At 45.5% G+C, this 13,772-nt stretch overlaps 1 protein-coding gene across 2 annotated transcripts in view; it reads left to right on the top strand.

Moving 5' to 3' along the window:
- Ccdc149 (coiled-coil domain containing 149) overlaps window positions 1-13,772 on the top strand; it is a 93,999-nt gene that overhangs the window by 26,668 nt on the left and 53,559 nt on the right. For both annotated transcript variants that reach the window (XM_057772217.1, XM_057772216.1), the window contains exons 2-3: window positions 7,336-7,497; window positions 8,971-9,009. In XM_057772217.1, the coding sequence (XP_057628200.1) occupies window positions 7,336-7,497; window positions 8,971-9,009 (201 nt within the window). The remainder of the gene's footprint in view (window positions 1-7,335; window positions 7,498-8,970; window positions 9,010-13,772) is intronic.

The following is a 13,772-nucleotide window of genomic DNA, read 5'->3' as shown; positions in this document are numbered from 1 at the left end:
ACTCTGTGGGTAAAGGTGCTTGCTGTAGAGACTGATGATCTAACTCAATCCCTAAGTCCTACATGGTAGAAGGAGGCAGTCAAACGTTGCTCTCTGACATTATCTCTCTCTCTCTCTCTCTCTCTCTCTCTCTCTCTCTCTCTCAATGGATGAATGAATGAATGAATTTTTTTTTAAAAAAAAGAGTGGCAGGGCATGATTTATGCTTTTTCAAAGCTCCACGATGTGGACTGGGCAGATAGGAAATGCAGAAGAGGCTGTGAAAGCCCTGATGTTATGGCGCAGAGCCAAGCAGAGGTTTCAGAACAAAGAAGTTGCTTATTGGAGTTGTAGACGGTGTGCTGATTGTTGAGGGCTGTCTACCCGGTGCTTCTGGTGGGGCAGGAAGGGGAGGTTCCTGGAGGGAGATGGGGCAGGGGAGAAAGGGGGCGCCGTCAGCAGCTGGGAAAGTAGAGGGTAGCCTGTTCTTGTCAGCTTTACTGCACTCAGTACCTGAGAGAATCTATCAGCAGAGACGGTTCTTCCTGGCATTTTAAAGACTGCATTCGTGGCCAGTTGGCCCCATTGCTTTTGAGGTTTAGGATGATGGAGGTGGGGAGTGTGTGTTAGAACAAAGCTGCTCACCTCATGGCCAGGACTTAAAAGAGAGAGAGGAGCATCTTGCCCGACACTGTCCCTTCAAACGGTACGCTCCCGTGACCCACAACCTCCCACAAGGCCCTGCCTCTAAAAGGATCCACAGCCTTCTAATATTGCTGTGCCAGGAAGGAAATACATGGGCCCTTGGAGACATTTAAGATCTAGCAGATAAAGTAGCTCTAAGCAGAGTTTTCAGGTAGCAAATATTGGGACTATTCCTGCTCGTGACCCTCTTCTCTGTGTGTGTTGTCCCTTTTCTAGGAGGCTTTCTTGGGGTAGCAGGCAGGCTCTTGCATGATGGAGGAAAACCAGCTTGATTCCTTCTCCAAAAAGCGCTCACTCAGGACCAAGGGGCGCTCACTCAGGACCAAGGGGCGCTGTTTGGTGGAAAAGGTCCCTTGGCAGACATACTCCCGTGACCCTGAGCTGCCTCCTCTCTCGGCCACAGCCAGCCAGTCGTAAAGCTGTCCAAATCCTAATGTAGTATGTCAGGTAGTCATTTTATTATTATGGTCTTCCTTGTAGCAATTATGATTTGCTTTATGGCAGATAACAGGAAATGGGTAGATAAAAGCCACTCAATGACCCAAACTGTGGGATTGGGTTCTTAAGGTGACAAGTACGACTGCCTTCACCTGTGGGCGTGAATTAACATCACACATGAGTTACAAGCTCAGCTTCAAAAAGTAATTGAAATGCAATTCAAAAGAAATCTATTTTTGAGTGGATAATAAAAATATTTCACGATATCTAGTATACATGCCAGAAACGGGGCATATTTTACAGAGCTCCATTCGCTCTTTCTGGGTTGCCCCGTCTACTTGGTGTGTGGCGTTTCCCTCTCTCCTGCTGGTAGGTATGTACTCACCTGCAGCCGTAGGGAGTCCCAACAGCCCACAGCTGTCATTGGGAGACACATGCTCCTGCCCCTGATCACTAGCAGCTCGGAGGTCAACAAAAATAAAAGGGATTGCTAGCGAATAACCATTCTTTATTTTTCAGCCTTTCTTCATGAGCCATAAGAAGGTTCCAGAACCTTAGCAAGGTTCAGAAACAGTAAAATGGATCCTCCCCAAGTTGACCATTTTCCCAGTTCCCAGCATTCATTTCTCTTTCTCAGAGCTCCTTTATTTGGAGACTGTTGTCCTTGACCAGCCTGCCTACCACAGGACTGTGGACAAGGGGCCTGAAGACACTATTGAACAGAAAAGATCCCAACACTGGAGCTCAGCTTACCCCTTTGGCAATACCTGAGCCAAACTTCCGTGTAACGATACCTGGTCATGGGTGTTCTGGGCCTTTCCCTCTCTACCTACCCCCCCTCCCCCCAATCTATCTCTTTCTCCACTAGTCAAGTCTACAAGTGCTGATATTCTCCCAGTACATTCCTCTGCTTCCGCGTCTGTCACTGTTACTGCCCACCAAAGCATCCTAATCTCTGCAGGCAACTCTGCCACCTCCCTACCTCCGCAATCATGAGATCATTGACCTCTTTGGGCTCAGAGTCCTCACCTTTGAAAAGGGGTTCGTCTCACTGCTTGTTACAGAGGCCACGGGGAACAAATACAGCACTTAGCATAGACAGGAAACTGCTGAGCTCACCCCAGTGGTGGCTACTGTTACTATTTAAATCGAAGTCCTTATTACTTCTAGGAATGCTGGACACATGGCGGCAAACATTCAAAAACCAACAACTTTGCTCCTTCTCCTTTCTCGAAAATAAATTGAATGTTTCTTGTCTTGAAATTGGAAAAAGGGTGGAAAAGCCACCATTCCTATTCCAGCTGTGAACTTGGCCAACAGAGTTGTTAGTTGACTAAAGATCAGTAGCAAAAGAACCGGGAGAATAAAGGTGGAGCCCCTGGCCCCACTCAAGGGACTAGAGGGTGGAATCTTTTCCTGGATTTGTCCTGCTCACCCTCTTTGTAGTGTGACAGGGCAGTCACATGATTCATTGGCCCACGATATGATCCCCGATCATATCAGGCTCTGTGGCTAAGGCTAATTTCACGTGTGTCTGGTTGTCTGGGGAACACTCCGTCTCACCATGTTGTATTAGACGTGGTGAGGACAGACCCCATTAAGAAATAGCAGAGCTGGAGTGTTCTCTGGAGGCCTGCTGGGGCACACCACGCTGCAGAGTGCAGCAATGTTGGTGTCCTGAGCCCCAATGCCTTTTCCTCCCACTGTGGGCTGCATGGCAAATTGTGCCCATGCTGTGCAGGCCAATATGAGTTACCCCCTCTGATGGCAGGATAGCATTTTTCCCCATGAGAAGATTCTGAATGATCTTCCCCTAGTTAGAGACCCTAGGTTCCTCATTCCTGGGAGAAGAGAGGCTGAACAGCTCAGCCAAATCTGTACCCTAAGGCCTCATCTCTCTCTACCTTCACCCCAAAGAGTCCCCGGCCAGCCCACCCTTGCCACTCGTTGTACAATCTAATGTCTTTAGGAAGCCTATGCCTTTGCTGCTCTGTTTGCTTCCTGTAGCCTATCATAGTAACCTCTGACCCTCCCCCTCCCTGACCTGCAGGCTCCATGCCACATGTCACCCCCTCCTCCAGTGAACACCTTCACTTCCAAGACTTCCCCACGTGTGTCACCCTGAGCAATCTGATGGAAGTCATAGCAATCACGGTCAATGTGTTAGAGGTTTCAGATGCTAGCTCGCTTCTTACATTGTTGTGCTAACCCCTTGAAGGTGCTTCTCCATCTCTGTGTGTAAAACAGGGAGTCCGGGGCTCAGAGTGGCTCATTGATCACATAGCTAGGAAGTAGCAAAGCCAAGATCGGAGCTCAGGCATTGCTGGCTCCTTCTGCCACAGCTTCCACCATGACTATATCCTGCATTGCCCCTTGGAGGGAAGTGTCTGTCGCCCTTACTAATGTCCAGGGCACAGTAGTGAGGGCTACTAGTTAATAATATATTCTCACATCATTATCAACGCCTGTCGACTATGATCACAGCAAAAACTTCAGCATTATTCTGAGTTCATGGTCTGTCTTTTCTTTTCTTTTCTTTTCTTTTCTTTTCTTTTCTTTTCTTTTCTTTTTTCCTTACTTGACAAGAACTTGAAGTTATTTGCTATCCGGAAGAGCCTTGAACTTGGAGTGAGACAAGTACACAGTGTACCTAGCTTTGACCAGCCAGCTTTGGAGTCCCAGTTTTCTCTGTACACTAAGGAGCCCGGTGTGGGTGACTCAGTGTCAGGGTGTAAAATGGGGGTGGTACTGCATTGCCACAAAGTCTGGGGAAGCTCTAGATAACATGTGAGGGGTCCTCACCTATCCATGTGACTAGTGACTATGTACATATATTCTATGTGTATTATATATCTGCGTATAATAGGATAAAGGAGAAAATCCATACGTCATCAGTTTACAGCATTACACCATATGCATGTGTCTGTGCATGCGCACATCTAGATACATGTATGGAGTACCTGCTGTGCACCGTGTCTTTTTCTCAGCACTGGGAATCTGGAATGAATATGATGATGTCTCTACTGTCACAGGGGAGATACTGGAAGTAACCAGTCTCTAAGACCAAGCATCGCTCAAGACCCAGACATACTACAGAAGGGACAGGGAAGGCAGACCAGGCGGCTGGCTTAGCTCCTTCTCTGTTGCTGTGCTGAATACTGTGACAAGAGCAACCAGGGAAGAAAGGGTCCATTATAGCTTGCAGTTCATGGTGGGGAAATCAAGGCAGCAGAGTTTGGAGCAGCTCACCTTATGTCTGCAATCAGAGAAAGAGAACCATGAACGCTCGCTTGCTTCTGCTCAGCCTCTGCCCTCCGTTTTTACACTTCAGGACGGACCCCTGGGATGTCCCCTGTGGAGGAAACCTTTGCTTCTTAGAACCGTTGACATTTTGTTCCTGGGTCCTCAGTGCTGCCTGTGGATGCGGATGCCTAAGACAGTTCTTCCTGCGCTCAGATCCACTTTCGCTGTTTTGTAAGCGAGGCTTCAGCCTAAGGTTTAGCCTGCTGATAAATAGTGTTGGGCTAAAGTTTTTGAAAACCAGGTCTCTAGAAGCAGAAGAAAGACTGACCAGTTGCTTTCTAGGACCATCTTTTTCTCAGTGTAGCTTCATTGTCTGTACAGACTGCCTCTGCTTTCTTTGAGTGTATATATGTGTGTGTGTGTACGTATGTGGTACATATGTATATTATATATATATTTATATATATATATACTTTTGTAATATAATTCCATCACCCCAACTCCTCTGTTACCTCCAGACCCTCCCCAACTTGTCCCCCTTCTCACCTTCATGCCTTTGTGTCCTCTTTTTTTTTGTCTTTTGTATACCGCTGTGTCCAGTTCTTGCGGCCTTATGGAATGTTTATGGATCTTTTCGGCTAGCGCTTTTGTGGGTAACCTTAGCTGTGCCGAGCTCTTGAGAGGCACAGCTGTGCCAACATTTCACCACTCTCCTCCCCATCATCGAGCTCTTTCTGCCCCCTCTTCCGTGATGTTCCCCGGATGGAGCTTCAGCTGTCATCCCTGTCACGTGCTCAGGGATGGACCTGCAGAACTCTCCTTAACTCTAGACCACTGTGGCTTGTGAAGGCCTCCAGGTCTGGCTTCTACCGGCTTCCACAGAACCAGAAACTGCGTTTTTTTTTTTTTTTTTTGTTTTGTTTTGTTTTGTTTTGTTTTCTTCGTTTCACAGCCTCTAACTTGGACTGTTCCTTGAGAGAGGAATGCTTTTTCTCTTGGATCATTCAAGGGCAGGGAACCTGAATGTCTGTTTCTGAGTACGAAACAGCCTTTGCTGTCCCTTCATGAGATGGGTGTTCTATGCAGACTTACCTACTGAAATGTCATGATCCAATTGAGATTCTCTTCTTACAGTCAAAGACACTGGATGTGTATGAACCCATAGATGGGACCTTCGTGCTACTGACACCCAAGGCCCCGGGACTGGGGCTGCTGACTGGCGGGGAAGAAGAGAGCAAGGTGGATGGGTCAAGCGGTGTGTAGTGATGCTTTCCCCTGTGACATCGCGATGCCTCCCTCCCCCAGGACACTGCACCTCTGATATTTACTTGTTGTGGACTTGACTCTTGAGAAATCACTGTGACAACAGGATCATTTTGCGTCAGGCAGACAATGTCAGAGTCTCAAAAACTGGAGCGTTTTAAGGCAGGATTCCAACCTCATTACTGTGGGGAATAAAATTCCACCAAGGTGAAATGTCCTTTCTCAGAACTCAAATCTCCCTCAGCACGACTTTTCTTTCCCCTTTGTTTTTGAAACTAAGCAATTACCTTTTTTTTTTTTTAGGGAAAAAAATGTGCTAATGCACAAGACTCTCCTTTTTTCCCCTTTCATTTATTTGAAATTGAACTTAACAAAGTCGGTTCTGAGCGAGCACTATAGATGAGTAATGCTTTTTGTCCGTAAAGAGCATTGGCTCAAATGGTATGGGAGTGCCGGCTCTTGCTCGGCTTTGTGTGAGCGCCCACAATGACAAAGCGTTCATGTCAGGGTGGATAATGAAACTATAAATTGTTTTCATGAATGCTTTGAATTTGGTCTTTTATGGGGAAAATTCAAAAGGTATTTAGTGCCACATCTCACATATGTGAGTAACGCCAGGCAGTGTAATATATCCAGTAAAAGCAGAATCTCCTCTGAGCTCACATGGGCCGCTATGGTGGGACTGTTGACTGGGCTTCATTCCTGGAGGGAAACACAGAGACACACAGTTTTGTTGCTTGAAGGCAGGAGTTCCAGCCGGCACTGCCCGGCTGTTGGGAGAATCCAGAGTGTGGCAAAAATACCGACTTCTGAAGTTGGTCTCTGGTAACGGATGGGTGCATGTTTGATCCTTGAAGAGGTTTTACAGATCAGCGCCGAGTTAGTGAACAAATTCTCCAGAGGAAAATGACTGCTTGGTTTCATGGGTGGGAAGGATCGAGTGAAGTGGTTTATGGCTCAAAGAGATGATTTTTCATAATATTTGGGGTTATTGTTATAATTGAGAACATATTGACTTATCCTCAAAAATTTAGAAAAAAAACCCAAAAAAGCACAAGGAAAAATTTTAAAATTTGAGGGAAAGGAATTACTAGCAAGAAATGATTCCTATCAATATTTATAAATTTTTCACTAAATATGCTTGCGTGTATTGCTTTGTAAAATTTTAATAAAATTTTATGTGGATATATAAATATATATGTCATACTAGATAAATCTGGGATCCAGGCATCTATTTATCCTTATATGTAATTTTAAAAATAGTTCTGCTTTATTATTATCATAAGCATGTGTATGGTGTGTGTGTGTGTGTGTGTGTGTGTACTAGAGTCAGTGGAGGAAGTTGAGAATTGGTTCTCTCATTGCACTGTGGACTCAAAAATCAGACTCAGGTCATTAAGGTTTGATGGCAAGTGCTGTGGCCTGCTAAGCCATCGTGCTGGCTTATAGTTCTATTTCTTAACTTATTTGCAAATACATGATTGTATCTGTCCCAGTTCGTGAACGTTTGCGGACAGCGAAGGTTTGACTTTGTCTTGAGAGAACTGTGTGTCAGGCAGTGTGGCAACTGTTCTGTACATATGCTGCTGGGAAGTGTCTAAAAGTGTGTGATCCCGAGCCATGAAAAGGGGGGGTGATGTGGAGCCCAGTGCCCTGGGGCTGTGACGCCCACCTACCATTTCTGACCAGTGGCCGTTTGTTCTGCAGTACCTGGTGTGTAAGCGGAAGCTGGAGAGCAAGAAGGAGGCCCTGCTGATCCTCTCCAAGGAGCTGGACACCTGCCAGCAGGAGAGGGACCAGTACAAGCTCATGGCTAATCAGCTGCGCGAGCGACACCAGTCCCTGAAGAAGAAGTATCGGGAGCTGATTGTAAGTCTGGCACCGGAGGGATATCTGGCCCCCGCTGCAAAGACCGGAAAAGGGGCTGTGGTGATATCCTCTTTTCAAAAGTCACCCCTTGCCAACAGTTTGCCAGGTAGCCTGGTATATGCCTGGAACCCTAGCTTGGGAGGTGGAGGCAGGGGGATCAGGAATTCAAAGCCTTCCTTAGATACCTAGTACCTGTCCCAAGCAAGCATGCAAGCAACAACAAAAAAGCCCAAATCAAACAAAACCAAAGTTTAAAAATAGAAACGTGCACACCACCTGTTTCTTCTACAACCCGCTCCACATACATGCAGTTCCAGGCTGCTGTGAAGATGCTCATATCCATGTGTCTTTACTGTGGCTGTTTCCTTATTATTTTATTATGGACTTTTCTTATTTTAAAGAGTAGTAATATCTTAAATCTGTGCCAGTCCAGAGGCTGCCAGCTGCACATGGCTCTCCAACTTAACTAAGTTAATTGGCATTAAAGAAAATAAGAAATTCAGTCCCTCATTGTCCTGTCCTATCCCATGGGCTCAAACCCCACAGGTGGCTGGTGTCTGCTGTATGGCGGGGGTTGAGCGCTCCCATGGTGGCTGCTGTTCTGTTCTCCCTCAGCATGGGGTTCTGGACAGCATGTGCCAATGCTGCCTAAAGCATGTTCTCTTTACCCAGCACTTGATAGCAAAAGCGTCCTAGGCCTTGTAAACAGGCCAACGTTACCTATGTTAGTCAGGGTTCTCCTAGAGGATGAGAGCTTATATAATGAACACACACACACACATCCTTGGGTGTTCCTGTGCATGTGTGTTTACATGTGTGCGTATGTATGTATACATGTGTGTATGTGTGTTTCCATATGTCCGCATGTTTATGTGTTTATATGTGCTTGTGTCTATATGCATGTGTACACCTGTGTGCATATGCAATATGTTTACATATTTTATATATGTTTATATATTTTATGTATGTATGTGTGCACAATGCCTGTGCATGCCTGTGTGCATGTATATGCATTTATATGTGTGTGCATGTGTATTTGCACATGTATGTGCCTGTCTATGTGTGTATTCATGCATGTTTGTGTGTGTATGTGCATGAGCATGTGTGTTTTGTGTTTATGTCTGTGTACATATCAGTCACTATTCTTTTTATTCTATTTCAAAGAACTTTAACCAAATGAATAACTATTTCAGTTTTATGCTCTGCTCTAAAGTAATTTTGATCTATCTAGATTTCTCTTTTAGAAACATCATTTTGGAAAATTCATGTTTGGTCTTGATTGAGCCGACTCTCTGGGGTCCCCATCGAGTGGTAGTTATTTTTAAAGCGTCCTGAAACTTGCCTTCTCGCCTTACTAGCTGCGTGGCTGATGGGGATTTAGATTCACATTGGTCCAACTGAGGGTTGAGATTCTGTGGTGAGTCTGGGTTTATCCTTAGGAAGAAGTAAAATGTAGTATGTGTTTCTTTGTAGGATGGAGACCCATCACTTCCCCCTGAAAAGAGGAAGCAGGTAAGATTTCTTCTTGTTATCAGGTAACTCTCACATCAAGGTGACCATTACCCTGACACAGTCCAAAGAATTGGGAAACCCCAACTGTCTAGCGCAAACTTTCTTTTTAAGTTTTCCTGGAATCTTTTCAGGTGCTGGGGGGATGTGGCTGTAAGAGGGAGCAGGAGAGGCAGAAGGGATACTGAGCACAGCCCAACAAGATGTGGGGAGACACCAGCTGACTAAGCCCCGGGACTCTGGGGGAATTCCCTTGAGAAGCTGGGAACTGAGTGATCGGGCTCCTTACTTTGGAGGAGGCATGCTGACTTTTAAACAGGTCTCCTACCAAAACTCCCGAGCAGTTTGCTTACTTTTCTCTGCATGGCCAACACTGTCTATTGGTCTACCCCCTTTCTAACTTCCTCTTGTATACATGTGGCTGTTCCACTGGGCTTCCTGTACAGGCCGGTGTCTGTCCTACATGATCCTGATTGTTCGCCTGTGCTGTGCTTTTCATGTCTGTTCATCTTTTTGCCTTACTTCCTTCTGTTCGAGTGTTTCATATTTGTTACTTTTTTCAGGTAAAACTGAGAAATATTTTTATCAAGTCTTCCTGTTCTCCTCACACAGATCTTATTAAAATTTTCTGAAAATTGTTTCATTAAATTGTTACAAGTGAGCATCTAAATTTGTTGGGTGACAAAAGGGGCTATCTCAATTTAATTTCTTTAAAAATTGTTTTGAAGATGCTGGTTAACAGTAAATTGATTCAATCTGTCAATTTAGGGGTTAATTTGAAATCCCTCCTGTGTGTGTATGAAAAGCAGTGATCTTTTTCCTAAGACAGATTTCTTGGACCTTCCCTTAACTTTGCAGTTTTTCTAATTTGCCTCGTGCTGTGTGTTAAAGGTTTTATGTGCCCAGGTGGTGGCGATGTTAGTGGTGGCACGTTCTGTTCCAGCAGGCCTCTTGACTTGAGCCAGACTTCAGAACTGGTGGACATAAACCAAGACACAGACAGCAACCATATGTCCGCGGCTGTACTGTCAACATCCTGTGGTCGTAACTGACGGTTGTCAGTGAACACAATTGACTGCTAATGTGCAAGATACTGCACATAAAACTCCTAGGTTCATTAGCTCGAGATAGCTGATGCTGATGAATAGTGTCAAACACACACACACACACACTCGCTCACACGTACACTCACACATACACATGTTCTCACTCGTGTGTGTGCACACACACATGAACACTTGCTCATGTGCGCATGTACGCTCACACACACTCGCTCACATGCACACTCACACATACACATGTTCTCACTCGTGTGTGTGCACACACATGAACACTTGCTTGTGCGTGCATGCACAAACACACACAGACACACGACTTTCATCTGTAAATAGCACTGCTGTCCACATCCACCTGTCTATGCTGCCGGCTCGTACACTCCTTTCTGCTCTATGTGACTAGTTTATAAAGCTCCATGTTTGATCTAGTCTAATTTTTCTGTGTGGCTAATTGATGTTTTTTTCTAAACAAAATTACATGGGAGTTTATCATTACTGTTTAAAAACTGAAATCCGTAATCTTGGCTTGCTGGGTGTTTTCGATAGCTGTAGGCAGTCATCTTCCCTGTGATTTCAGAGTTTGTTAGTATTCATGAAGGAGTTTTCCAGTTCTAAGTGCATTCGTATTCTGTGACTTTATAATGACACATTTACATTGACTGAGGAGAATCTGATGAATTCCAGTAAGTCTGTCAAGCTGCGTCCTTACCGTTCTAAAAATACAAGTTCAAGGTGCCAAACATGAGCATTGTGGCTTTTAATGTGGTGTTCAGTTCCCTTCCCTTTGGGGATTAATATGATGCTGAAGCTTGGGCTGAGTGTCTTTCCTACCCGGCTGGGAGACATAGGATGGGGGCTGAGTGTCTTTCCTGCCCGACTAGACCCAGGAGATATAAGATGGGGTGCAAATAAGAGAATTCCGAGCTGTACATCTGGTCAAAAATGTGATGGACTTGAGGAACCAGAATCTCTGAGATGATACAGTCAAAGGGCTATGTGACCAGCAGTCTCCTGAGGTTGACAGTACCATTTCTCTCCTCTGAGGCATGTTTAGCAAATAAAAATGCAGGGTACCCATGTAGACTTGAAGTCAGATAGCCAGTGAATTCTCTCTTAGGATAAAAATACATTCCATGCAATGTTGGGGACACACATATGAACGTGTAAGTCAACGTTTACCTGAAGTTCAAGCTCATCTCACTTGAGAACTCTATTTTTGTGGCAACTATGAGGACCCCTTCCTCTTGTAGTCAGTTTCCTTGTATGGCTGTTGCCCCTGAGCAGGAGAGGCGGGATGCCCAAAGGTCAAGCCCTTCTCTCTAGGTTGTCCCATGAAGGCTATTTCCCATTCTTGCACTAACCCCCAAGGGTTATTATACTCTTGGCTTAGGTTGATCATCTGGGACGGAAGGACCATTAGGGGTCAGCAATGATGTGCTCTAGAATGTGTGGCGTCAATTGGCATCTCTGGGTACCTCAGCATTCTCCCCATAAAATACGATAAATGTGGTACCCACTGTGGGAGTGTCCTTGGGGAGGCAGATGATATGATGCAGGTATTTGCTTAGTGCAGTGCCTGGCACAGGTGAGCTTTAGCGAAGGTCTCTTCTCTTCTTTTCCTCTTCCTCCTTCCTTTCTTCCTCCTCCTCTCTTGTTTTTCTCTCTTCCTCCCTCTCTTCCTCCTCCATGTAAATAAAAGTCATTCTCTCCTCGGATGCTAACTGTGCATGACTCCTAGCTCTCTGCAGAACGTGATGGCCTTCTTGGAACCTTTTGGCTGCATTTGTAGTTTCAAGTAGCTTTGGCTAAAGAAATGGTTCCTGGCTTCTAGGAGCCTCCCTAGAGTTGGTGTTTGTCCAGTACTCATGGGAGGCCAAAAGACAGTTATCCTGGGGAGTAGGGAGATCAGCTTGAGTGACCCTAGGTCCATCCTCCATGTCAACTCTCTTGCTAAGGCCACTAATGACATTGGAACTACGAGCCCTACCCCTTTAACCTTGAGAAAAGGGCAGTTCCCTGGGGCTCAGGGAAGAGCATAGGCCAGGCTTGACCTAGGGCCCATTTCAGGTTAGACAGGTTGGGTTAGGCTTTCTGCAGAGGTGAGGTGGCTCCCACTGCACCCATGAGATGGGTGCTGGTGGACAGTGTCATGGTTCCCTGCTTTATGTGCCTTATTGAAATGATCTAGGAATAGTATATACTAAATATAGTCAACCTTCCTGTTCATTCATTCTCACTCACTCTTCCAGGGCATGTGAGTGACCTCATTTAGCTCCTTCCCAGTCAACCAAGTCAGTCTGTGGTTATGGTCAGTGCTGTCTGACCAGGGTGGAATTGGAAGCTTATGGAGGTCAAGGATATAGAAGTCATGTGACTAGCTGGCGAGGAATTAGAGCTTGAGAGCTCCTTTGCATTCCAGCTGCTGGTGGTGACTACTGGGTCTCAGGAAGACCTTAGTGAGCACTTTGCATATGGCCAGTGCTTGTCTTGGCAGGAAGGATCTGGGGTGAAAGGAGCCAGAGTAAAGCCATTGACTTGTTGGACTTGGTGTTGTCCAAGTCACCACTCTTAGATCTCACCTCTTGTCCTGGCATCAGCCCCTCACTTCAAGGTATCTTGGTATGAATGACCAATAATGCAGCCATTATTCATTCTAATGGTGTTACTGTGAATAAGTCAGTGGACAAAGTCATTAAATATAGGCTGGAAGACAGTAATTGCAAAGGAGAGAAAACTGTGGTCCAAGATAGATTCTGGCTGCGCAAATTGGGGGAATAAGTAGTATTGAGGAATAGTCTTGGTATTAGGAAGAAGGCTCTTTCCCTTTGAAATATTTTAAAATTTTGTTACCTGTTATTCCTTAGGCCAGTGAATGGTTTTGAGTGGTCATTTTAAAGTCCCTCTATCTCAGCCCATTCAGAATGGGGAGGAACAAGCAGTTGCGTTTTAGACTCTGGTTCCTATTTAGCTCAAACCAGAAAGTATGTGTGTTTATAAGGGGAGGCATGCTCATTTCCTGAGCTGCTTTGTGAACAGGAAGTGGGGGAGGCACACCCCTGACCTGGTGCCTCCAAGCCTACATGGCATATTGATCCCAGATGTGAGCCACAAGCAGTGTTTACCCCTCCAGCTGCAAAGTGAATGCACCTGGCATGAACAGATGGTGCTGAACCAGACCAGACTGCCAAGTTGACAGAGGCAGCATGGAGGTCACAAGATGTGCACACTGCAGAAGAAGGTGCCCACTTTGGTTCTTGCTGTCCCATTGTCCTTATGTCTGCGATAGCTATCCTTGACTTGGAAGGACCTCACTAAGCTCTTGCCTATTCATTTCTTGAATGAGAGATGCTATGACCATACCTTGTCATACCTTCTCCAATTTTTCAATTCCTAGGACCGGTGCATCTCATCATTTTGGGAATCAGAGATGACTCTACAAACATGTCCAAAGCCATGGGCCCTCACTCTAGAAGAAACCCATGTGCTTGTCACAGAAACTTTCCTACCATTTCATAGAGTCATCGATCCCTTACAGCCTACCTGTGACTCCTTGGCATTCCACAGGTTGCATGTTAGGAGCTGCAAATGTATTGAGGGTTCTTCGTATATTTTGATAGACAATACTAACATAACCTTAGTTATCATAGTGCTGTGTGCTTTCTAAGAGTCCATAGAGATGTCCATGCCTATGTGTGCAAGTCCTGCTGTGGT

Source organism: Chionomys nivalis, chromosome 6, assembly GCF_950005125.1.
Source record: "Chionomys nivalis chromosome 6, mChiNiv1.1, whole genome shotgun sequence".
NCBI classification, from domain to species: Eukaryota; Metazoa; Chordata; class Mammalia; order Rodentia; family Cricetidae; genus Chionomys; species Chionomys nivalis.
This window is presented reverse-complemented; position numbering and strand designations above follow the sequence as displayed.